Consider the following 25963-nt stretch of genomic DNA (forward strand, 5'->3'; position numbering starts at 1 on the left):
TGTACCTGTGGGAGACACACCTGTGGGGCCTCAGTCTAAAAAGACTAGGAGATGCAGTTAAAGGGAAAGTGTCCCTGCCAAGTCAACCCTTTCCAACCCCATTTGAGTCACAGAAGCTAATGATAGATAACCAATTGCTTTCTCTTTTGGTATTGGGGGTATCTTGTTTTTATTATGGGGATCATAGCAGCTTATGTGGCGTTCCCAGGTGGTCTCCCACTGACCAGACCTAGACCTGCTTAGCAGTGGCTAGGGGAGTGGGTGGGGGCTGTGTTCACCCCCTCCCTGTCAGCCCTGCTGGTTTCTTTGTGTGTGTGCGCAAAGGGAACACACACACGGACATCAGCTGTGCGGGCATTCTGAAGCTCATTTCCCGGCTGGCGCTTTGTTACCAGCTGGATGCATTTCTCTTTCTCTCCCCCAAGTTATGTCACATGCAGAGGGCATAGCCAGAACCCTAGAAGGGCTGCACAGGCTGGGAATGAGTGCTGGAGAGAGAAAGAAATGAGCCTGTGATGTCATGCAAAGGGGCCTAGGCAGACCCCCAGAAGTGCTGTGTGAGCTTTCCAGAGCTCATTCCAAGCTGTGCCTGTTGCTGGCTACATGTTTTCTTCATTCCCTCACTCTAGAACAAAACACACACAGCCACCAATGAACGCGGCTGGGAAATGAGGGCTGGCTGGAATGAAGGAGAGCTCCCAGGAGTTGGGAGGCTCAAGTTCTTTGAACCTGTTCACCTAATCACCGTATTTACCTGAATCCAAGATTAGGGTTTTTCCTAAGTTCTTTGGTGTTAGGAATTCAACTGTCATCTGAAATCCAGAGCCCTGTTCTTATTGGGCACCTACAGGTTTTAACCTGTATTAATTCTCTTTTTTTTAAAGAGATGGTCTTAAATTCAGAGTCGTCTTCTATTTGGGTAAATATGGTATAGCTTAGCCTCTGCTGCTTAGCTTCTGCAAAGTGGCCGGCAACATCATCACTCAGAGCAGGGCCTGTAATATCACCTTCCTCATGTTTCATAGAAGGTCATCCCAAGACAGAACATGAGAGTCTTGCAGACTCTCTTCGTCTTCGCCAGGTGTGTAGGAAGCCACCAGTGGCATGGGCGACTCATCGGTGGCGGCCCCTAGGTACCCTAGCCATGCCCCCTGTGCCTGACATCAGATTCAGGGGATGTGGCCATTAGGGATGGGCCCGGACTGGTCCGGAGGCCATTGAAAAGGCCTCCAGACCGGTCCAGACCGGTCCGGACCTGGGTCTGAGGATGGAGGGTAGCTTTAAGAGCGGCGGGAGGGTTTACTTACCCCTCCCGCCGCTTTCCTGCTCTGGCGCCGTAATGTATTGAGTAATTGGGGCGGCAGGATACCTCCCTGCCGCCCCTTCCCCGATCTTGCTCTACAAAAACTCCCAATAATCCTTTGCGCGCGCGCACGTCAGTGACGTGAAGCGCTCGCACAACGTGCATGTGCGCAAAGGATTACTGGGAGTTTTTGTAGAGCAAGATCAGGGAAGGGGCGGCAGGGAGGTATCCTGCCGCCCCAATTACTCAATACATTACGGCGCCAGAGTGGGAAAGCGGCGGGAGGGGTAAGTAAACCCTCCCGCCGCTCTTAAAGCTATCCCCCACCCCAGTGCTGGACCGCAGTGTGGCAGTTCCGTGCACACCCCTAGTGGCCATATGTGGAAACAGGGCCACGGGGCCCCCTTCGCAAGGCGCTTCAGCCAGCGCCGGGTTTCCAGCCTGGCTGGGAGTGCCTTTCCCTGCCTCGAAAGGCAGAGGCACACATTCCGCGCCAGGCTGGGAACCCAATGCTGGCTGAAGCTCCTCACAAATGGGGCCGCATATGGCCACGCCCCCTGCATCTGACCTCTGACGCAGGGGCGTGGCTGGGTTGGATGGGGTGGCTCCACAGGGCATGGCGGCCAGGTTCTTTGGGCCCACCTGCACAATGGTGGCTCTGCCCCGGTCTTTGTCGTCTTCACACTTCTGTGCCACCCTTCCTACAAGGATCTCAGAGAAGTATATCCCTGCTAACTGAGCAAAAAAGCCACCAAATGGCGCAGCGGGAAATGACTTGCCTAGCAAGCACAAGATTGCCAGTTCGAATCCCTGCTGGTGCCTATATAGGAAGATGCTGAAAGGCATCACCTCATACTGCGCGGGAGGAGGCAATGGTAAACCCCTCCTGTATTCTACCAAAGAAAACCACAGGGCTCTGTGGGCGCCAGGAGTCGAAATCGACTTGACAGCACACTTTTAACTGAGCAAAGGGGCACCTTTTTAACTGGTGGCTCTCTTATCTTTAGGAGAGGGAGAGCAACTGCCTCTGTCCAGCCCGAGCAGAGCATCACTCCAGTGGTTGTTAATGGTGTTTGTTTCTTTTTAAGACTGTGAGCCTTTTGTGAAAGAGAACCATCTTGTTTACCTATTTTATTTGTTATTTCATGTTCCATGGAAACTGTTGAGCACTTTGTGTTGAAAAGTGGTATATCAGTATCTATACTGTGGTGGTGGTGATACACAGGATTCTCCCCACCCCCATTTTATCGCACAATAATCCTGTGCTGTAGTTTAAGCTGAAAGGAGGTCACTGGCCCAGCACCCTGCACTGAGCTCCAGGGCAGAGCAGGAATTTGAACCTGGATCTCCCCACTCCTAGTCCAACAATCTACATTGGAGTGGAGCAACTTCAGTGCTGCTGAACAGCATGGCTTCATGCGGGGCATGGTTTACATTATGTAAAGGACACATTATCCAATGAGTCAGAAATCTCACCATTTAATCTATCAAGCTAGTGATGGTGGACCATGTTACTAGGCCTTTGGATGCCTCTACATTTGCACAGCTCATGCTTTAGCAAGTCTTCGGGAAGAATTCCACATGCAAAGGGAAGCTCTTGGTGGTGTTCCTCTCTTTATTCTTGGGTGAATCATAGAGTTGGAGGTATCCTGGAGGCCATCTAGTCCACCCCCTGCTTGATGCAGGAAACTCAGAGTTGGAGCATCCTCAACAGCTGTCTATCCAGTCTCTGGCTGAAGACCTCCAGCATGAGACAGCCTACCACAACCCTAATGAATGGATTCCATGGTCAAACTGCTCTTAGTGTCAAGAATTTTTTTTTCTAATGTTCAACCAAAATCTACCCTCTAGGCTCAGCAGGAATCAAGTCATAAGAACATAAGAACAGCCCTGCTGGATCAGGCCCAAGGCCCATCTACTCCAGCATTCTGTTTCACACAGTGGCCCAACAGATGCCACTGGAAGCCCACAGGCAGGAGTTGAGGGCGTGCCCTCTCTCCGGCTGTTACTCCCATGCAACTGATACTCAGAGGCATCCTGCTTTTGAGGCTGGAGGTGGCCTATAGCCCTCCGAGTAGTAGCCGATGATAGACCTCTCCTCCATGAAGTTATCCAAACCCCTCTTAAAGCCATCCAGGTTGTTGGCTGTCACCACATCGTGTGGCAGAGAATTCCACAAGTGGATTGTGCGTTGTGTGAAAAAGTACCTCCGTTTGCTGGTAAAAAGTACCTCCATTTGCATTACTTAATACTTGCCAGCATTGAACTGCATTTGCCATTTTGTTGCCCACTCACCCAGTTTGGAGATATCCTTTTGGAGCTCCTCACAATCCATTTTGGGTTTTCACTACAAAGAAGCCTTTGACCCCTTCTGGGTGGCAGCTCTTCCGGTATTTGAAGAGTGCTCTTCTATCCCCTCATCTCAATATTCTCCCATCATCCCTCTCTTCTCCTTGGTATGCCAGTCTGTAGTAGACTCCTACTACAATGTCATCTTTATTTCCTTCTCCAGATGCTCTTTCCACTCAGATAGCAAGTTCACCTTCTTGGATTGCTGTGCAGGTATACAGAGTACTTTCCCCATACAACACTACTCTCTTCTCTTCCCGTCACATTTGGTCTTTCTGAACAAATTATGTTCTTCAGTTGTTGCATTTGAGTCCTGAGAGTCATCCCACCAAGCCTCAGTTGTCATCAAGCTGCATGTCCTCCCTCTGTACTAGGTGTTGAAGCTCCTCTTGTTCACTACAAGCTCACTGCACCCTTCTCCCCCTGCGGGAGGGAGCCCTCCTCCACTTGCACATTTGTAGTAAGGGGGCAGGATGGAAAGCCAGCCCACTGCCCTCACTCGCCGTGGGTGGTTCTGCTCCAGTGTGGACTGCACTGGATGCATTTCCTCAATGCACCACTAGGTGTCAGTGCTTCACTGTGAATAAATACAGCATGTGCATTACTCAAAATGACCCGGGAGCTTTATACACATGGCTTTTAGCTCACATCTCCTCCGGAGTGGAGGGTGTGAGTCCACATATCAGCTGCATTTACCCCGCAGTCCCTGTGATCTATCAGGGACCAGTTCACACCTGATTCTTCTTATCTGAATTACTACTGAGCATTCTACCTTGGTGCAAATTATGTCTAGGGTAAAAAAAAAATCCTCTATTTGTGGCAGGGTTTTTGTTTTTTTTTAAACTGAGCTTTCTGGTATGCCAGAAAGCAGTTCCGTGAACAATCCCCAGCTGCAGTTTATGGGAATTGTAGTTCATCAACATCTGGAGTAGCTCAGGCTGGGAAACCCTAGACTAGAAGCTCCCTTCCAGCTCTAACGTTTTATCACATCTGTGATAGTCATGCCATCCATTGGGTTTCAAGAACCCCTCCTCAAGCCCCTGGCATGATGATCAGATTCCACGTTTACTGGGTGATTTGTTCATGTTTCTTTAGGTTTTTTTCACTTGGAAACTTCCTGCGTAGGAGGGAGAGGCAGAGGTTCCTACCCAGGTGGCGCCAAGGGCTAGCCAGACAGCACTATGCATCGCCTATTCAAAGCCCTGCTTTGCAAAGTTGACGTTGCTTCATGGTCAGTGTAGGAACCAGCCAATCAGTGCTGGGCTTTTGACCATAATAAAGATGGAGAGGAAGCCAATCAGTGCCGTGCAAATTTGGTTCATCCTGAAACACAAAGAAATATCTTTGACCAGGTTATGGGCAGGCTGTGGTCCACGTTTTGCAACTGCAGTGGTTTTATACAGCAGTTAAGATGAAGGAGGAAAGTAGACTAGGTGATGCCCAGGCCAGGAAGCTCCTGCTGTCAGCTCTTGAAGAGACCACCAATGGCCTGAGACAAGGAAACTCCTGTTTTATCTTCTGTAATTTTTAAATTATTGTTCTTCCAAAATTTAAGTTTTAAACCAACATGGGTCACTTCACAGCACCTGTGGCTCTCCTCCAGATTCCTCCACAGGCGCCTACTAGAATAAGAGTGTTTCTGTGGTGGCTCCCCCTCTCTGGAATTCCCTCTCTTGGGAGGTTCCCCTTGCACAGGGCTAAGCAAGCTTGCTTCTCCATCTGTTATTGTACTACAGTTCCCATCATCCCCAGCCACAATAAATTGTGGTTGGGGTGATGGGAGTTGTAGTTCCACAACAACTGGAGAGAGACAATCCTGCCTAGCCCTGCCTTAGCACCTTCATCGTTATCATTTAGGCATCGGGCAACGTTCATCCAATTCAGCGGAGGGTTTGTTTGTTTTTTAATGCTTTTTATTAATATAGAAAAGTAAGATAAAGATTCAGCGGAGGTTTTAATGATCATCAGTGTGTTTTATAGGTTTCATTCTGGTGCCTTTATGCTGTATGGTTGATTTTGTCGGCACTGATGTTTTATTTTAAGTATGCTTTCTTCTGGTCATCTTGTGATTTGGACTAAAGAAAAAATAGCCATTCCTTTACATAAGGTGAATCTCTCAGTAAGTGAGTCTAGTTTGCTTTTCAGTCTGAATAGAAATCTTTATTAAAAAGACACCTCTCAATAGAGTTAAAACATCACCAAATACATTATACAAAAGTAAGCAGAAGATCTCTTTAAAAAAAACCTGGATCTATTTCAGTGTCAACTGCAGATTAACTCACACAATCAATCAGGGATTCCCAATCTTGTTTCCTGAGATGTGGTGTTGATCTACAAAGCTCATCATTCTCAGTCACAATGGCCAAAGACAGTTTAGTCCTACAACGTTTGTAGACCCAAGGTTGAGAATTGCTGCTAGAAATGTATAAGTGGGAGAGTCCTTTGGGATCACATTCCCTTAGATTGGCTGGATCCACCCCTCATCTCCCTGTGGCAATCAGGATCTGCTTCCCTCACTGGAAATTGTACGAGGCTCCTCATTAACCAGGTCAGCTTAATCACGCTTAAATCCTGGTTCCATGTGATGTCCCCAAGCCTCAACAAGAGGACACACTACCCTCCTCTCCTACCCATGCATGTCTCCCAGGAATTCTACTTCTGATTTAGGCTAGAAAGAAACCAACCTTGGTTGATCCTAACCAGCTTGCTTGAAATAAACCTAGATATGAACCATGTTTGTGCCGATAGCGCTTTGCCTGGGTGGTCTCTCCGGGCACCTGTGGTCATTTTAGATTTTTTGACCTGCCTGGAAAATAGAAAGACTCACTCCTGGCTTTTCTATAAATTATTTGTGGTAGAGAAGGAGATACGAGATTTGAACTGGATTATGTGGCTGATGTCAGAGGGAAGGTCCAGGCAATGAGTGCTAGGAAATATAGGGAGGAAGGGGAAGAAGACAAAGAAAAGAAGAAGGGGGAATATTGATTTCAGGTATGAGGAGCTGGGATCTTGGTGGGTTCTCAGGAGGATAAAGAAGGTCTTCTGATCCATGGCCAAACCACCAGCCCACTAAGGGACAGAACAGCTATGAGGAGGGGTCAAGAGTGGGAGGTCTGCCCCACAGAGTTCTTAAGAAATGGCAGCAGCTACAACGAACTTCCAATGGTTACCCTGCACCATCTGGTCCACAGTGCTTAGAGTGCTGAAAGTGAGTAGGAAATCCCACTTCAGTGCTGTCATTCACCCCACTCTCCAGCCACTCATGGTTATGGCAGCAGTCATCCGCAAAGGGAGCTGCTGTAACTGTGAAGGAAAGTGCGTCCGTGATTGGCAGCCCGGGGAGACGCAGACTGACAGGGGGTGACAGCACGGGGGTGGGACTTCCTACCTGCATCTGGCACTTGGTGCTTTAAACGTGAGCGGGTTGTTGGGTGGGGGATGTTTGAATGGAGCTTCTACCTGTTATAGGTATATATTTCTGTCTATTTCAAGCAAGTTGCTTAGAATAAACCCAAATCAGTCAGGTCTGGCATCATGACCAATCCTTGTTTCCTTCTATCCTAAATCAGAGGTGCCTGGAGAAGAGACCATATGAAGGGAGACATGACAGCCATCTTCAGATATCTGAAGGGCAGACCCATAGAAGAAGGAAGAGATTTCTTATCCATTGCTCCTGAGGGCGGGGCTAGAAGCAATAATCTGAAGTTACCTGGATGCATGTTCAGGGTGGAGGAATTTCCTAATTTTAAGAGCTGTTTGACAGCAGAACACTCTGCCTTGAGTAGTGGTTGAGCTCTCACTAGCTGGAGGTTTTCAAACAAGAGATTGGAGAGCTATCTTTTTGGGATACACAGAAAGTTTTTCCTGTCCCAAGCAGGGGTTTGGACTTGAAGTTCATCAAATGCTAAAATTTTAAGATGCTAGAATTCCGTGGAGTCTCTCATGCTCCCAAGGTTCAAAGAAGTTGTGCAGAACCAGGTTAATTGTGGTACTGTGTGGCACCTGAAATGCTTTCCAGGGAATAAACCCATGCTAACTTGGCAAAGAGGCACCATTTTAATGTGGTGATTCTCTTTATTTAGCAGGGGGAGAGTAACTGGCCCTACCCACCCCCAGCACAGTACCTCCAGTGACTGTTGCTGGTGTCTGTCTTATGTTTCTTTTTAGACTGTGAGCCCTTTGGGGACAGGGAGCCATCTTATTTATTTATTATTTCTCTGTGTAAACTGCCCTGAGCCATTTTTGGAAGGGCGGAATAGAAATTGAATGAATGAATGAACGAATGAATGAACAAATTGGTTTTTATGACAAATAAACTGCACCTAGAATGTGATACCAGCTTCCCAGAGTAGCAAGAAGAATGGGTTTTTATGTCTCCATCTCCACAGCTGGTACAGGTCTTGCAGTAAAAGACAAAACGGAAACAGATGTCAGAGTTCAGGTCCTTCGAGGCCAGGCTCCTGGAGGCCAGCAGGACACCTATGTTTTCTTGACAATAGATATGATGGTATTTGACTGTTATTTATTTATTTATAATATTTATACCTCGCTGTTCTAGTACACTACTGTTTGGGGCAGCTCACAACAATAAAATAGATGCAATATACAATGGCAATAATAAAATGAATCAAATTGAGTAAACAAGTTAAAAGTCAAGTTAAAAACCACAATCAGTCTAAAGTTCAAATTAAAAATTAAAAGCTAAAAACTGAGAATTATAAAAACTAAAGAACCCACCAGAGTGCCCACAGCAGCTCAGGCTTCATTTCAGGGGCATAGCAAGGTTGGAGCACGCCTGGGGGCAAGATTTTAAAATGGGCCCCTCTCTGCTGATCAACAAAGGAGACTTTCAGCCACACAGTGTGATCCTATGTATGTTTTCCCATAAATCCTAACAAATTCAGTAAAGTTTGCTTCCAGGTAAGTGTGTGGAAAATTGCAGCCTCAGGCAGCAAATCTAACCACATTTAGCTGGAAGTCCATTTCACTGAAACCTAAAAGACTTTGTAATTTTCTGCCATGAAACAAGCCACTTATAAGAATTAAATAAAAATAAAAATAAAAAAATATTAAAACCCAGCAAATTCCTCAATCTGTTTCAGGTTAAATATTCAGAGTCTTCTCAATCTGCCCTACATCCCCCGCCCTTATATTAAAGCCCTATGGCAAGCCAATCCCTAAATATCCAAGGAGGGGGGAATAACCACAGAAAGGAAATCACATCCTACCTCCGTTACTAAGCCTGAGGAGTCAAAGGCTGGGCCAGGGCAGCCAGCACTGGCCACCCTGCTTCCTTCCTTCCTTCCTGCCAGCCGGCACTAGAATTCAGGCTTTAGAATTCAGGGCCTCTCTGGAAGCCTTGCCCAAGAGCTGAGAGGCAGAGACTGAAGGAACTGCAGCGGCTTGCAGGCTGCTTAGCTGGCCTGGCCAGTGAGCAGGCAAGGGGGACTGGCCAAGGGACTGGGGGGGAGGCCCTGTGGGCCTAGGGACAATTGTCCCCCCTTGTCCAATGAAGGCTATGCCCCTGCTTCACTTGACAAGAATCTGGTGGAGATGGGGAAGCTAGTAGGGAGGCTCTCGAGCTCAAGCAAAGGACGGCGTACCGGCACTGGTTAGCAATGCCTGCTATTAGCAGCCAGCCAATATGGCTCCGTTTTCGAGGCGCTTCAGTCCCTTTTCACTCCCCCTCCCCAGGAGCTCCCTGGAGAGAAGGAAGGAAGGAGGGAAGTTGCGTGCACCTCAGCCTCCAGCTCACACCTCATCTGTCACCTGTGGAAGTGTGCCCCAAAAGGCAAAGGTTAATGACAGCAAAAGGAGGCTGTCTCCATCACTGGGAGGCTGAGGCGGAGTCTTTGAAGGATACATTCACAGGCAGGGTCCGCTTTCCAGGGGGATATTAAGAGCTCTTGTTGGTCTCTCCCCCAACCGCCAGCAGTGACCGCTGCCCATAGATAACCACAGTGGGGAAATGCAAGATGCAAAGGCAGCTGCGACTGGACAGCAGCATGCTAAAAAGACAGAGCAAAGTCCATACTATTTCTCAGGTCTTGTGTCGAATGAAAAATACTTTTTTCTTTTAAAATATACATATTTAATTTATGTAAAACTTACGCAAGTGCAAAACTGCAACATGCTCAATAATACAACTGAATGAATTATATCCATCTTGATATATCAATGCAAAATTGTTTTAAGCATTCAAAAGTGTAAGGGGTCTGCATGCAAGTCAAGGAGCTCAAGGCTTCTGCGTGCAATAGAATACTGAAAGTGGGGCTGGTTGGCTTTCAGTACAGTCCCTTGAGGAATGTTGCCTTTGGGTTTTTTTTAATCAGCCGGGGATCCCTTATCAGGTAGATGAGGATAGCTTGCTTTTTATGTAGATCACTGCCTACCTTCCAGAATGTGTATTGTCATGTTTAAAGCACTGTTGATTTCAATCAGATCTTCTCTCAAATAAGTGTGTACAGAATTGCAGCCTTAATTAAAAACCTGTGCTTTTTTTTTTGTTCTATCGTTGCTCTTAATATATCAAGGAGAATATCTAGCAGCTGAATATATCTATCAGGTTACCCCTGCTAACTTGGCAAAGAGGCACCTTTTAATGTGGTGATTCTCTTTATTTAGCAGGGGGAGAGTAACTGGCCCTCTCCACCCCCAGCAGAGTAACTCCAGTGACTGTTGCTGGTGTGTGTCTTATGTTTCTTTTTAGACTGTAAGTCCTTTTGGAGAAAAGGTTGCCCCCCACTCTTATCTTCAGCATAAGCTGTATGAGTGCTGCAACTGCTGTAGCTTAATATGTCCACTCTTTGGCTGCCTCAGGGGGAGAGTGTCAGGGAGCCTTTTCCAATCACCATAAAGAAAGGGAGAAGTACCTCCCCTGAGAAGGAGGCTTCCGAGAAGGTGTAGATGGGGGCTGCTGAGTCCGCATCAAAAAAGGCCACCTGCCCCCCAGCACGATCTAGAGTCACTCGGATCCTCTTAAGCTCCCCACTAAGGTGCAGAGGAACCTGAGCAGGGAAATTTGGTGCCGGGTACCCATCATACCACTTCCTCACAGCCCAGATCCCTTCCTCAGGACCCAATCTGAACTGGTCCTTTCTCTTCACAGACCTCCTGGCAACCCCCACAGCCCAGCCTTCCTCACTTCCCACACTGACGTCCCAGCAATGCCTCCCTTCTGTGAATCCCTCACATCCCAGCACAAAAGCATATCTGTCAAATCTCTCAGGATTGTCTGGCAGATCATGCCATTTCTTTCCGCATCTCACATTTTTACGATCCTTAGACAGTATGAGATGGGGATAAGCTGTGTCCGGATCCAGAGTGGCTTTAGCTGTAGGGAATTGAGTGCAGAGGATGGAAGAGAAAAGATAAAAAACTGAGTCAGCTTGGAGACTAACTTCACATGCAAATATATTTAGCTGCTCTTATATGTTCTGAAGAAGTGAAATAGTATTTTTTTAAATCCCCACAAAAAATATATTGTGAGCCTAACAGGAATTATATGCCTAGCAAAAACAGTGGGACTTCCATGTGCTGCATCTCCAGGGCCAGATTCAGGCAGGGAAGCGTCCATGGACAAGATGAGCTCAGTGGCTTCCCTTTCCCTCCTTGCCATTGCTGCTGCTGCTGCCACCCCTTCATTGGCCTCTTCCTCTGGCCCTCGTCTGCATCATCTCTCAAAGGGAATGGAAAAGGCAAGTGGAGCTTTCTGTGCCTTCCGTTTTTACTGCTCACTTGAATAGGAGAGGGAAGGTGAACAGGCAGCAACAGACCAGCAAGGTGGGATTAGCAATGGGTGCCCTACTGGGATGTGGGCCTCAGCAGGTACCTGATGATGGCAGCTCCAGGGATGTTAACCCTAAGGAAAGGATGTGTGAATTGGTTCAACGTTGAACTGACTCAAAGTCAAACTGGCTGGCTCGACAAGGCTCGGAACGAGCCAAACTGGGCCCGGTTCAGCTCAAAACAGCTTGGAAAAAACAGGTAAAGAGGAATCCAGTTTCACCTTTACCAGTAAAGGAAAGAACCAGATGACTTAAATAACAAGAGTTGGGGCGAGAAGGGAGTAAGATTTTACCTTGGATTTGCTGCCGGGGGCTGGTGCAGCAGTCACAGGGGTGGTGGCGGGTGCTCCCCCACCCCTGCCCGAGTGGGCAGATGCATTTTGGGCCTGTTTCGAGCCTCTGTGTGTGCATGGCAGTAAAAAAATTGGGCACTGTGCAAACGCGGAGGCCATTTTTTAAATTGCCATGCACACAGGCAGAGAGGCTCCAAATGGGCCTGAAATAGGTCTGCCCGCTCCAGCGGGAGGAGCCCCCGCTGCCACCCACAATTACCCCCGCAAACACCGGTGGCAAATTCAAGGTCAAATTTTACTTCCCTCCCACCCCAACTCTTTTTATTTATGCTCCCTTGTCCTCCCTTCCCCTGTACTAGTAAAAGGGAATCCTTACCTGATTCCCCTTTACCAGTACAGTCCAGACCCCACCCCCCGAACTGGGCTAGAGTTCAAGCTGAACTGGGCCTGGTTCGGGTGTGCTGTAAACCAGATCAGACCCGGTTCAGTTTGAGTCTGGTTTGACTCGAACCAAACTGGGTTCTCCAGGGTTGTTTCTTTGCAAATCCATACCCATTTGGGATGTTCTTTTCCTTATTCCAGATTATCCCTACCTTTCAGAGACTGTAGCTGAAATCCTGGGAAGAGCTGGAAGCAGGCAAGTTAAAGACAGAGGGCATTCCTCCTCATATAATCATAATAAAACCCAGGGTTCAGTATCTTGTAAGTATCTATATCTTGCTTCACTTGCCATTCAAGACAGCTCAAGAAGGCAAAGATGCCCATACAGGTATTTTTGTGTCTGGCTCCTTGCTGTGGCAGCTTCCCGCTCCGACCAGTGGGTTGGGCTAGAAGACCTCCAGGGTTCCTCCCAACTCTACAATTCTATTAATCTTAATGAAGTTAGCAGAGGGAGAGAAGAATGCGCCAGAGGACAGGTTTTCCACTTCCTGTGAAAACTGGCCATTCATGAATTCAAAGGAGAATCCAAGTGCCTTAATTCTGGTGAGCAAAGAGCTTAGTTATCCCCCACACACACACCTCTTCCAAGGTCCAGACTGGGAATAGCACTGGTGCAGACCCATTATCCAGTTCTGCAAGCAACTGAGGCTCAGAAACAAGATATTTACAGCCTTGCTGAAGTCTCCTTCACGTTGCAAGGGCTCTGCCCCTTCCTCCTTCCTTTCATTCAAGAGATATCTCCATGCTAATGCCCTTTGTAATACAACTACTGTTCTGGATTTCATTGGCAATTATACAAACTAATGCTTTGTTTATACAACAAATCAAGTTGCGCACCTGCAACAAAGCCATTTAAGTGTGCAAAACTCCAAAGTTGCACTCTTGTGCAAGTTTCCCCTGCTACATAAACCTAAGCAGGAAGAAGTTGACCATCAGGAGGTGCTGCACCTTGGTTCTCAAGGCTGTTGCCACTGGGCAACACTAGTCTGGAACACAAGCTTCCTGAGTACAAGTTAGCACAACATCTTTCTGCATGCGCAAGTGCAGGATTCATTTGGATGTCAGCCTTCCTTGGAAAGTAAGAGGAGGATATACCATTGCCATCTGGAACCTCTTATGAACCAGGGTTATTTATTTTATTTATTTATTACATTTTATATCCCGCTCTTCCTCCAAGGAGCCCAGAGCGGTGTACTACATACTTAGGTTTCTCCTCACAACAATCCTGTGAAGTAGGTTAGGCTGAGAGAGAGGTGACTGGCCCAGAGTCACCCAGCAAGTCTCATGGCTGAATGAGGATTTGAATTCAGGTCTCCCCGGTCCTAGTCCAGCACTCTAAGCACCACACCACGCTGGCAGTGAAGTTGTCCTAATTCAGTAATAATCAACCAGCAGTGAAAAATGGACATCTCAGTTTTAGAGTTGCCATCTTTGAAGTAGAGGAATTGAATTGGAAGAAGACTGGCACTTCACTCCATTGCAGGTGAGGAAACACTATGGGCAGTAGCGGCCAATACAGGCGGGACAAGGGTGGGGACAAAACGAGCTGTAGGTGCTGCTCATTCCTGCCCTCTTCTCATTGGCCACTACACTCGGCCTCATCTCAACTGCTGTGGGATTAATCCTTGGCCACAGTTGGACCAGACAGACCTTGTATCTGATCCAGCTGCTAAGTTCTTCAGTTCACAAACCATATAAGCTGGGAACATAACTGGGAGATTTTGGTGGGCCACTGTATGAAACAGGATGCTGGACTAGATGGGCCTTGGGCCTAGATGGGCCTTGGGCCTGATCCAGCAGGGCTGTTCTTATGTTCTTAAGGGAAGGGCATAAGATGTAAAAATAAAGTAATAAATATTTATAAAACTAGAGAAAGAAATTATACACAGGTGTAGACATCTTCCCTCACTCTTCTTTCCTTCAACAATTCACACATTGATGTCTCCAGAGCACCCAAGGCAGAACTATGAACACATGAAATAATAGCAGACAACTTTCTGACCAGTCCCCATCCCTCCTGTGAATGTTTTCCATCATCTGACACCACAACTTACTTTTCTGTGATTGAAATCCAAATAGTAGATTGTCTGGGGAAGGGAAGGGAACAGAGATTAAGCAATTAAGAACATGGAAACAATCCACCTCAATTACTATGTCTGTTCATGTGGTAAGTGTAAGAACGGCATTAGTTCTTAAACGGCTTGGGTCCGAGTTATCTTAGAGAGTGCCTTCTTTTGCATGATCCCCACTGCAGGTTAAGATCATCTGGGGAGGTCTGTCTCCAGTTACCACTGGTTCATTTGGTGGCGACTCAGAGGCAGGCCTTCTCTGTGGCTGCTCCTGGGCTGTGGAATGCACTCCCGGCAGAAATCTACAATCTTAATTCTTTATTGACCTTCAAAAGAGCCCTTAAAACCTATCTGTTTTGCCTGGCCTTCCAGGGTTTTTAATTAGTTTTAATATTTAATTTTAATATTTTAACCTGGTTTTCAGGGTTTTAATTGTTCTGATTGTTTAATTGTTTTTTAAAATGTTTTAATTGTTAATTGGTGTTTATATTTTTGTTTTAATTGTTATTGGTTTTAATTGGTTTCTGTTTTAATTGTAAATTGCCCTGAGCCATTTCGGGAGGGCGGTATAAAAATTGAATAAATAAATAATAAATAAATTAGCTCTCAGTAAATGCTGAAACAAATCTGAGAGGGGCTGGGGTGAGGGTGTGGGTTCCTCTCTGAAATCTAGTTTGTCTCCAACTATTTAAGCTTGTTTTCTCCCAATGGAATTCTTTTCAACAATCCCAAGTAGATTTACTATTTGACTGAAAAATTAAGAGGGAAAGTATCCAATCTGTAGTCACAAGAAGTCTCCCATTCAAAAGCAAACCAGGGTGGACCCTGCTTAGCAAAGGGGACAATTCATGCTTACTACCATAAGGCCAGCCCTCCTCCCTACAGATTAGCTCTCCTCCTTATTTGTTTTCAACATTCAAACTTGTTTTCTCCCAATGGAATTCTTTTCAACAATCCCACCTGGATAGGCTATTGGATTGAAAAAACTAAGAGGAAAACTATCAAACCTGGCAAACAGATACTTAAATGTATTGCCTTAGGAATTTGCAGCCCAATCTAAACATGGCGATTTCCAAGTGGGACTGTCTTTATAAGATGTATTGGTTTTAATTGGTTTCTGTTTTAATTGTAAATTGCCCTGAGCCATTTTGGAAGGGCGGTATAAAAATTGAATAAATAAACAATAAATAAATTAGCTCTCAGTAAATGCTGAAACAAATCTGGGAGGGGCTGGGGTCCCAATCAAGCAAAAGGTAATTGGGATAAAGTTCCATGGAAACCATTAATTTAAGTTTAGGTTAGTCACAACAACTATCTTCCTGTCATTTCAATGACACTTAATCATTTTGGTAATCATCTTATAGAAAAGATAACAAAGGGAAGAGGAATGTCTTAAAGGAAGGATGATGGTACTTCCACCAAGGGAGAATGATCTGAAGAAGCAGGTTCAACCCCCTCCCCCATATCCTTTTAATATGCCTCCATATCCTTTTAATATGCGAGGGCGATGCTTGTTTTATGCATGCTTCCATCATAAACTATGAAGACCTTGAAGCACCAATGAGCTACACATATGAGAGAAAATATGAAGAATAACTTCAAGAAATTCCAGAGGATGAACCTCTGAGTCAAGGGCCCCTTCCTCAGTGAACCAAAGTTGCTTTCTCCACTGGCATTGAAGTTTCCCATTTTCCTGACCCTTCAAATATTAGAAGTGGTTGCATAAGGCTCTAGGTCACATCTGGACCAAGGTAGCATCAATAGAACATATTTGCACTCATTCCTCTTTACCTTTGAACTGCTTCTTGACGTTTTCCAGAAAGGTGTTTCTATCACACAAGTCCCAGATCCTAGACTGCACTGAGGGAGGAAAAGTCAAGGGATTCTCAAATATCTCTTTCTCCCTGCACCTGGAGAGAAGTAAAACAGGAGGAAGTTGGAAGGAACATGGCGAAGAAAACAGCACACCCGCAGCGACTGCTCTGTTGTGTGCCATTTAAGGGATGCTACATGGAATGGGGTGGGGTGTAGGGGACTATGTAGAGCAGTACTCATAACGTTCAGCACAGCACAATGGCCAGTTGAGAGGCCAACCAAGCCACTGATTACTTCTCACAGGAGAGTTGGGCCTTCTACAGATACAAAAGCAGGTGCTGAACCTAAACTCCTACATGCAGATTTGCTGCATGGTTTTTTTTTGAGTCTCTCTCTCTCTCTCTCTCATATTCAATAACCAAAAGTATAAAACCAAATCAAAGTAAAATTAAATAGCAAAATATCAGATAAAGAGGAAGGGACATCCAGGAGGTGCTACTATTGGTAAGGCATTTTTCTTCTGCAATCAGCTGGGATTCAAGCTATAGTCCCATACAGCAATAAAAATATGGTGCTATATTCTGCAGGAAAATTCTGCCATGTCCTTCTCCACAAAAAGATCCTATACTGTGTTTATTCAGGAGAGGAAATACTTGTTCTATATACTTGTAAAACAGCAAAAATCTTGTTTTGAAAATTGGCTCTTTGATTTGTCTCCTGTTTTTTCATGGCTTCAGCATTAGTGATAACGGACTTTGAATGACTGATTTCTGTTCCTTGCTGACACTAACCTTCTGATTAGCCATATCACCTATGTTGTCAGAGTAATACTACCATTTAATCAATTTATTTTATTTTCTTCATGCAATTATGTTTATTTTTTTGGGGGGGAAACAAAAATATTTTTATTTTTTATTTGTGCTCTCATCTTATTCAAAGAAAAATTAGATTGTTTAAAAATAAATTAAAGGCAGAACTCTAGGTTGTTTTTTTAAACAAGTAAGAGGGTGAAGCAACCACATTGGAGAGATGTGAGCCCTTTGGGGACAGAGATCCATCTTATTTATTATTTCTCTGTGTAAACCGCCCTGAGCCATTTTTGGAAGGGCAGTATAGAAATTGAATTCATCATCATCATCATGTGAAACATGAAAATGGGGGGCATCAACAGCTGTGCCATCAACTGCCCCACAGTAGGGATGTGCACAAACCGGTTCGGAGGCCCTTTTACAGGCCTCCGAACCAGTCCGAACACGGGGCCGGCTTGAAGTTTGAAGCTGGCAGGGGTGCCTCTTTAAGGGTGGGGGAGGGTGTAATTAACCCCCCCAGCCGCTCCCCCCCCCACGCCAGCACCAGTATTTTCAGTAGCCCATCAGGGCGGCAGTGTACCTCCCTGCCGCCCCTTTGCTCTTCTTTTCCAGATATTACTGGAAGTTGCCAATGCACCCGTGCACCTGTGCACGTGGGTGTGTTGGCAACTTCCGGTAATATCTGGAAATGAAGAGCAACGGGGCGGCAGGGAGGTACGTTGTTGCCCTGACGGGCTACTGAAAATACTGGCAGGGGGAAATCGGCGGGAGGGGTAATTACACCCTCCCCCAACCTTAAAGAGGCACCCCTGCCAGCTTTGAACCGCCCAGCAGCAGTTCCATTCCTACCCCACAGACCATTCCTCCTGCCAGGTGACTTGAGTTAACTTAAACACAAGTTACCTTAAAGTGCAACTGAAATACCAGTCTGTCCAGTAGGACTGTTATAGGGCTACCAAAGCTTTTCAGAAACTTTCTTCCTTGTGGCTTCTGTCCCTGCAGTTTCTTTCTATTCAGTGGTGGGGACAGAGTATTACTGATTCCCCGTCATTACTCTTTTTTTTCTTTCCACCTTTTCTTTCTTCAAGTTCTGAACATATCCAGACCCTTCTGAAAATCAGGTAGTGAAATGTATGGGATCTACTTACCTCTGCAAGGCACTTCTAACATCCTGGAAGTAAGAGAAAGATGAGGAAACTCAGTGTCTGCCTTAGTGTGAAGAAAATCTTTACGATAATGAAGTCAGCAGGCAAAGTGGCTCCATTGAACAAATCTCAACCAGTTGAAGCAGATAAGTGGATATGCTGACCAAAACCAACAAAACGCTTCTCCTCTAAACTGTGTAGGTAACATCTTCTATTTGGGCCCAATTCCCTGTTGTCCTGAAGAGCACATGATCATGTGTCTGCTTACATGGAACTGCAAATTGTTCTTTCATAAGCCCTGACCCTGAATATGTAGGGACAGAGATGCCCTGTGGTGGGCATTATCGGATGTAGGCTCAACAGTCAGAACACCAACTGAGATCCCTGCTGTTGTAGTTGAATTCCGTCAGAGTTCTGAATTGTCTGCTCAGTCCCCACCCTGCCCTGTCCTCTCCTTCTCCTCCCCATTACCTGAGACTGGGAGGCAGATTACACAAGGTCCTCTTTGATCCAGTCAGAGCACCAACCCAGGAGTCTCACACTGGCCTTCTGGGTAAACTCCAGGCATATGTGTGTGTGTGTCCCTCCCCCACTCTTCAGCTTCCCTTTAGGTGACCAAGTGGCACCGGAGATTGTGGAAGTTGTAGTTTTTTAAGGGTTGCAGTCATGGATTCCTACAAAGCTTAGAGTACTACATGGAGTAAAGAGGACATTGCATATGTTGTCTCTTGGCTCCCAGTCAGCCCTCGGTAATAGAGGGGCAGGAGGAGAGCGCACAGCAGGCAGTCTGATAAAAATGTCAGAATTCAAACATGAAACTTCTGACCCAGCAGCTGGGGTCATGCAGAGGCTGTTTAGAGGCCTAACTAATGCACAGAGGCTCAAGTCCCACATCTACCATCTTGGCTGGCAGTGCTTTCTGCAGCAGAGATCAAATCTGAACAAGTTTTTCTAGTAAGAACTAATTTGCCTACTTTCCTTTTACTATCCCTGCAACTGAAATAAATTTGGTCCAAATCGGTTAGGCAGATCACGTTAGCTCACTTGCACCTTAAACGTTCATGCGTCCAGCATCTTGAATCGGGGTGGATGACATCATCACAAACGACGCGTTTGAGGTATCCTGTATTCTACCAAAGAAAACCACAGGCTCTGTGGTCACCAGGAATCTACACCAACTTGACGGCACAACTTTACTTTATGTGTCCCTACAAGTGTACCAAAGTTGGTCCAAATCAGTTCCCACTTGAAGCTCAAATGTTCATATGTCTGCCATCTTGAATCAGGGTGGAATCCATCATTACAAATTATGCCCTTGAGCCTTTATGTGTCCCTACACCTGTAGCAAATTTAGTCCAAATCAGATAGGCGGTTCACAAGTTAGCCCAATTGAACCTCAAACATTCACGCATCTGCCATCTTGAATCAGGGTGGATAACATCATCACAAACTATGCCGTTGAGCCATCTCTATGTGTCCTTATACCTGTAGCAAATTTGGTTCAAATGTTCACAAGACAGCCTATTTGTGCCTCAAATTTACATGTCCACCACCTTGAATTGGGATGGATGACATCATCACAAACTACACCGTTGAGGTGTTTCTATGTGTATCTACAACTATACCCGATTTGGTTCATATTGGTCCAAGCATTGTGAAGTTGACAGGGACATGCATACACACACACCAAATGCCAGGTGATCTCACAAGCCTACTGGGAAGTAAGATAAAAATGAAGTCTGTTAATATGATGTTAATAGTAACATCATAAACTGGGCCCCTTCATTTCTTGTATGGAAGTACGGATGGGCATATGGAGGCACTCAAGAATCTGGAACCAGCCATTAGAGATGTGCAAATCGGTTCGTGGCCGAATAGATCTGACTCGAATCTGCGAGATTCGAGTCATCTGGCCACGAATCAAATCTGCCCCATCAACTTTGCCCTCAAAATGAATCTTGCTGGATTCAGACCAAATCGCTTTGAGATTCGAGTGACAGTTATTGCCTTAGTCATTGTCCCTTGTGCCTGTCCTCTGTGAGTGTCTGTCACTGTGGTTGGTTCCCTGTGCGACCATTGGTGGGCGATCCCCCTTGCTTCTTGGTTAGCTTGTTGTCCGTCAATTCCAGTGTTTCCAGACATTACTGTGCCATCATTGGAGGCGGGGAGGACAAGGTAGGGCGGGGGGGCTCAGATGGAAGGACTTTCAGATCTATTTAAGTTGAATCCCTAGGCAGCCATTTCCTTTTGCCTTTGCCTTTTGGAGAGAGAGGAATAAACGGCTGCTTCTGCTAGTTTCTGAATTTGGAGTGTGGTGGGAGGTTTTTTTTAATGAGAGTGATTTTTTTAATGAATGAGAGCGTGAGTCGATTCTTTGACCTGCAGGAGATTTTCTTGCTGTAATGCAGATGGAAGAGTCTTTATTTATTTATTTTTCTGGTTTATTTTTAATATTCTTATTTCATTTCTCTGAGCTGAGAAAACCAGTGCTGCATTCCTGTATTTTCTGCTGCCTTTTTAGTATTTTGCCCCCTGTTTTGGGTGCTGCCCGTGCAGCAGCCAAACTCCCTAGCTGGGCTTTGGTTTTGGTTTTTTGTTGTTGCTAAGAAGAAATCATCAGTCTTGCTCTGCCAGTGCAAGACTCCCTGGCTGCTGTGGCTGGTGGAGGAGAGAAGGAACTTCCAGCTTCTTTTAATTCAGCAATCCAACCCGCCCCCCGCAGCTGTTTTATAGGGGCAGCAGTGTCTGGCACAGGCAGGCAGCAGCTCCTTGTTGCTTGACTCCAGCTAACAACTGCAGCTGAAGAAGACCAGAACATAGAAGGAGGGCTGCTGTGCTGAGCCTCAACACTGGACTTTGCACTGGTGAGTGGCTGATTGTCTCATCTGGTTTTTTGCACACACACACACACACTTTGTTAATTGCTGTTCTGCTTGCCCTGTGTCTGAAGGTTGATTCCTAAAAGAGGGTTTTTATTTAGGTTCAAAAGTTTTTTTATTTTCAAAAAGGATTGTGTGTGTGAGGGATCCCCGTTAGCTAGGTAGGTATTGTCAGGAAAGGCTTTGGTTGACATTGGCATTGACAATGGGCCTCCCACTTTGACTTTTGTACTTTACATTGCTGCAGCTTGTGTGTTCCCACCCCACTGCCACTGCATTTAGCAACCAAGAATCTACAAGGTAGATTCTTGTAACAACCAAGAATCTTCACTGTGTTTCGATTTTGGGTTAGTATATAAGTTCTTCATGGGGATTCATTATGAGAAAAAGTCATAATGCACCAAAGAATCTAAAACCTCAAAAAATCCTTAAAAATAAACTGAGTATACCACTTGCAGGTTGGGGGGCGGGGCAGTTAGCACCCAATGTGCTGTACCCCTCAACCTGCTTTGGATCACTTTGGCACAACTCACAGGGAGTAATGGGGCTGTTTAGAATCCCCATTATTCCCTATGGCAGAATAAAAATAAAACCACTTCAAACTAAACAATTCCTTTAAAATCACCCCTTTGCTCAATTCCTTTGGGGGTTGGGTGGTAGTTGGCACCCACTGGGCACTACCACACAACCCAATTTGGTGCCCCCTGGCCCTTTAAATTTCCCCAAATCAATTCAACTTCAAATCGAATTGGGCCAGATTTGAGGGGAAAGATTTTAGGTCAAATCAAATCTGGCTGATTTGATTTGACCTTGAATCGAATTGCAAAAATCAATTTGTGCATATCTCTACCCTATGAGGAGGAACAGCAGGAACCTGGCCTATTACTGCTGCTGTCTTACCTGCAGAAGTTCGCTGGCTGACTGCTCACACTTCTCTTCCACCTCCTGTATAACACTATCAAGAGAAGAGAGCTCCTCAGAGAGCGTTACCATATGTGCATCCCTTTTTCTTGCAATCTCCTTCTCCACTTCTTCTATCTGGGTCAACATGAGTGTCTTTTGCTCTTTCAGAAACTGGTAGAGTTGTCTGAATTCAGCCACTGTCTTTTGCCTCTCTGCTATTGTTAGATTCTATAGACGAGAAGATGAGAAAAGCACGCCAATGTGTTTGAAATATTGAATGTGTGCAGAGTCAAAAAGCAGGTGACTGCACTTGTGACAGTTCAGGACATTAATAACATAAATAGGAATCAAGTAAAGAGTTTTGAAGAGACTTCCAAGGGCCTGCCCTTAAAATGGCCTCTTGGGAAAAGGAGAACAGGGGATTCCCCATAAGGGACAGTCTGAAAAGAAGGACTTCCTCATAGCTTTTGATGATGCTTTCACTGTTTTGTCTTCAGTTTTTCCACTTCTTCTTCTTTAGTTTCATACTTACAAGCAAGTTTTGGCTTTTCTTTTCTGCATCGGCTTTACATGCCAGGATTTTCTCTCTCCCTTTCCTCAAAAGCTCCAGAAAGCTGTAGAACTGATCCTGAAGAGAAAACAAGAGGTCCCGTTTGGTTCCTTCTTGAGGATTTTGGGTTTGTCATCTCTCCACACCCACCATTTAATCTTTGGATGTTGTTTTCTGCTGTGCTGTAGCTTTGGAGTGCTTTGTTGTGACATAATGATTCTACTTATTTTATTCATTCATTCATTCATTCACTTGATTTCTATACCACCCTTCCAAAAGTGGCCCAGAGCGGTTTACACGGAGAAATAATAAATAAATAAGATGGATCCCTGTCCCCGAAGGCTCACAATCTAAAAAGAAACATAAGATAGACACCAGCAACAGTCACTGGAGGTACTGTGCTGGGGGTGGATAGGGCCAGTCACTCTCCCCCTGCTAAATAAAAAGAATCACCACATTAAAAGGTGCCTCTTTGCCAAGTTAGCATATACAATTCTATTAACAAAAAACCTTTCAGTCAGTGTTCTCTCTAATTTTTTTCATCTGTGTATGTGGAATGAGTTTTGTTCTGGGTGGCAGTATCAAGGCAATGTGTGTACACATGCATTCAGAGTGGGGCCTTCCTGATTCAACCTGAGCAGGATCTAAAATTAACTGAGCAGACATCAGGGAACAGTGCTTTCAGTTTAACACATTCTGTTAAGAGATTTCCATGTTCACTCAAGCTCCAAAATGCCAAGAAAGTAAAGCCATTATGGGCCACTCCCTCCACAGACATGTTATTTGGGCAATATGGATGATGATGATGATAATAATAATAATAATAATAATAATAATAATACAGTCTGCTATCCTGTTCTGTACTTAGAGCCAGCTTCACCACTACCTTGGAGCTGGATGGTTGTCAGCAGAAAGGTGGTTGACCTCCATCCCAGATGGGTCTGTTTCCACACTGTGGCTATCCCTGCATTGAGCAGAGGCTCGAACTAGACCAGTGGTTCCCAACCCGGGGGCCTCCAGAAGTTGCTGAGCTACAGCTTCCAGCATCTCCATTATTTGTACAATTTACAAATAAATTGTAGCCGGGGATGCTGGGAGTTGTAGTTCTGCAACATTGGGAGGCAACCAGGTTAGGAACCTCCGAACTAGCCAACCTTCAAGGTTCTGTGTGAAAGGTATTGGCTGCCAGCTGATTATTTGTAAACTGAATGCTGACTTTAGTTGCATGGACTCCACGGGTTTATTCAGTGGTGGGAGGAAAGTCAGCCAGCGGCCCTGTGTTCCTCCCGCCAGTGGCCCCTATGTCACACCCCCTGCATGTGGCTGTGTGTGGTGTGTGGCTTCGCTCACAAATGGGGCCGCGTTCCCCACTTGAGAGCAAATGCCGGCCAGTGCTGCATTTGCAGTGTGGCTGGGAACTGCTCTCCCTGCCTTTAAAGCAGGAGAGCTGCTCTCCCTGCACTGAGCAGAGGCTTGGACTAGACCAGTGGTTGCCAATGTCGGAGCCTCCAGACATCAGACGCAGGAGGTGTGGCTGGGATTCCAGGCGCAGCCCCTGATTAGCAGCAGCCCGGCTTCTTTGAACCCATTTGCTCAATGGTGGCTCCGCCCCTGGGTTTATTCCAATCAACAGACAATCCTGGCACTTAGATCCACTATCCTGCCACCAACAGACTGCAGCGCAAACTCCTAAAAATAAGCCATTTATTTTCCTTTTACCTCAAGGATCCTCCTCAAAGCCACCTTGCCTACACTGCCAAACTCGCTGAGCCATTTTTGAACAATAAGCCACAGCACCTACCGGGGCGTAGCTAGGGGAGAGGGGGCCTGTATTCACCCCTCTCTCTGGCGGCCCCTCAGAGTGAGGGAATTAGAAGATAGAGGGTGGAAGCTGGGGGCCCTCAGGAGCTTGGGGGCTCGGGCTCTTTGAACCCATCTGCTCAGTTATAGCTACACCCCTGCCCCCTACTGCTCCCTGATTTCTGGTTAAAATGGCAGAATGCAAACTGTCTGTCTTACCCCTAACATCAGGCCCCTGTGGTGGCCCACAATTTGTACTGTTTTTTTTAATTTATTGTAAGTCACCTTGAGCACACTAAATAAAGTGGAAAAGCAAGACAGAAAGATAGTAAAGAAATAAACACCAATGGCTTAACTGAGAAACAGAGACAAACAACTTTAAAAGCATTTCTGATTCCTGCCCACCCCCCCACCATCTGCTGAACACAGAAACGGGTGCAATCACGTTTACAGGATTTACCTCTTCAGAAGAATATCCTAAGCACGCAGAGTGTGGACAGAAGGTTGAGTAAGGTGCTGGGGCTTCTGGAACCGCACTGCATGTACAGCAGTGTATTTTGTGGACGTCGGAACAGGGCTTGAGTCTCTATCCCATTCAATTAGGTTGAACACTCCCTGAGATGGGAAACACAAGAGATATTTCCCCACTACATCTTTCCAGACTCCAGGCACTGCTTCAAGAGAATTCCTTCTGAGAACTTGTTCTACATTAGAGTAGGCACAGCCTTTTCCTGCCATGGGATTCAGTAACAGAAGACTTCTCCCAGGTCTCCTGGCTAAGGCTGGAGTGAGGCCAGTTTAGTCCTCCTCCTCCATGCCAGCAGTCAGCTTCTCCATTAGTCCTGCCTTGACACCTCCCAAATGCACACTGGTTATTATTCCTTAGTCCATGAAATCAGGAGTCCTTACCTGGTACTCCGGCACAGCTTCCTGGATAAGCACCACGTTGTGAGCTCGGTGCTCCTTGGATAAGTGGCACACCACGCAGAGGGGGGCTTCGTCGTCCTTGCAGAAGAGCTTCAGGGGCTCCTGGTGCCTCTCGCAGACTCTCCCCCCTCCTGCTCCCCGCCTCACCTGCCCACTCAGCTCTTTGGTTATCTCAACAAAATTGGCCAGCTGCCTGTTTGGCTTCACGTCCCTCGGCTGAAAGCTCTCTCGGCACTGAGGACAGGCGGCGACTGTGGGCGGCTCCCCCCAGCACTGGGCAATGCAGGCGTGACAGAAATTGTGCCCACAGTCCAGAGTCACGGGATCAGTAAAGAAGTCCAGACAAACGGGGCAAGTCGCCTCCTCCTCAAGTTTCTTCCCCACGCTAAGAACAGCCATGGCAAACTCCACAAAGCAACAGGCTGAGTTTCGCTTTCCTGTCTGCCCCTCCCTCTCTCCCTCCCAGGCGGGGCTTAGCTGCAAGCGGAAGCGGGCGTTGCTCTTCCCCAATCACTGGAAAGGAGCAGGCTACAGTTCTGGGAACAAATAGGGAAGAGAAACGAAAGAAGCGGAGTGGGAAAGGAAGTCACTTTCCTAGGGAGCAAGAGGTTGGTGGTTCGAATCTCCGCTGGTATGTTCCTCAGAACCTATATCGGTCAGTAGCGATACAGGAAGATGCTGAAAGGCATCATCTCACACTGCGCGGGAGATGGCAATGGTAAACCCCTCCTGTATTCTACCAAAGAAAACCGCACAGGGCTCTGTGAGCGCCAGGAGTCAAAATCGACTTGAAGGCACAAATTTACTTTACAGTGCTGGGGACAAACAGGGAAACACAAGCAGTGGAGTGGTTGCTTTTTCTGTCAGGGATGTATAGACAGGTGGTGGGAAGC

General features: G+C 46.2%; 1 protein-coding gene across 3 annotated transcripts; it reads right to left on the reverse strand.

Annotated features, from left to right (window-relative positions):
* Window positions 1-5785: 5785 nt before the first annotated feature.
* LOC128343100 (zinc finger protein RFP-like) lies at window positions 5786-25516 on the reverse strand. 3 transcript variants are annotated; one of them, XM_053291617.1, is made up of 7 exons: window positions 25053-25516; window positions 22326-22421; window positions 21791-22021; window positions 18015-18037; window positions 16034-16152; window positions 14228-14260; window positions 5786-8140 (listed from the first exon to the last, which is right to left on the reverse strand). In XM_053291617.1, the coding sequence occupies exons 1-7, from the start codon at window positions 25467-25469 to the stop codon at window positions 7851-7853; spliced, it is 1209 nt and encodes a 402-aa protein (XP_053147592.1). In that variant the 5' UTR covers window positions 25470-25516; the 3' UTR covers window positions 5786-7850. The 3 variants fall into 3 exon arrangements, with proteins under 3 accessions (XP_053147592.1, XP_053147591.1, XP_053147593.1); XM_053291616.1 differs by lacking the exon at window positions 5786-8140 and adding an exon at window positions 9097-10985; XM_053291618.1 differs by lacking the exon at window positions 5786-8140 and adding an exon at window positions 14017-14137.
* Between the last annotated feature and the right edge of the window lie 447 nt (window positions 25517-25963).

This window comes from Hemicordylus capensis, chromosome 2, assembly GCF_027244095.1.
Source record: "Hemicordylus capensis ecotype Gifberg chromosome 2, rHemCap1.1.pri, whole genome shotgun sequence".
Classification (NCBI taxonomy): Eukaryota; Metazoa; Chordata; class Lepidosauria; order Squamata; family Cordylidae; genus Hemicordylus; species Hemicordylus capensis.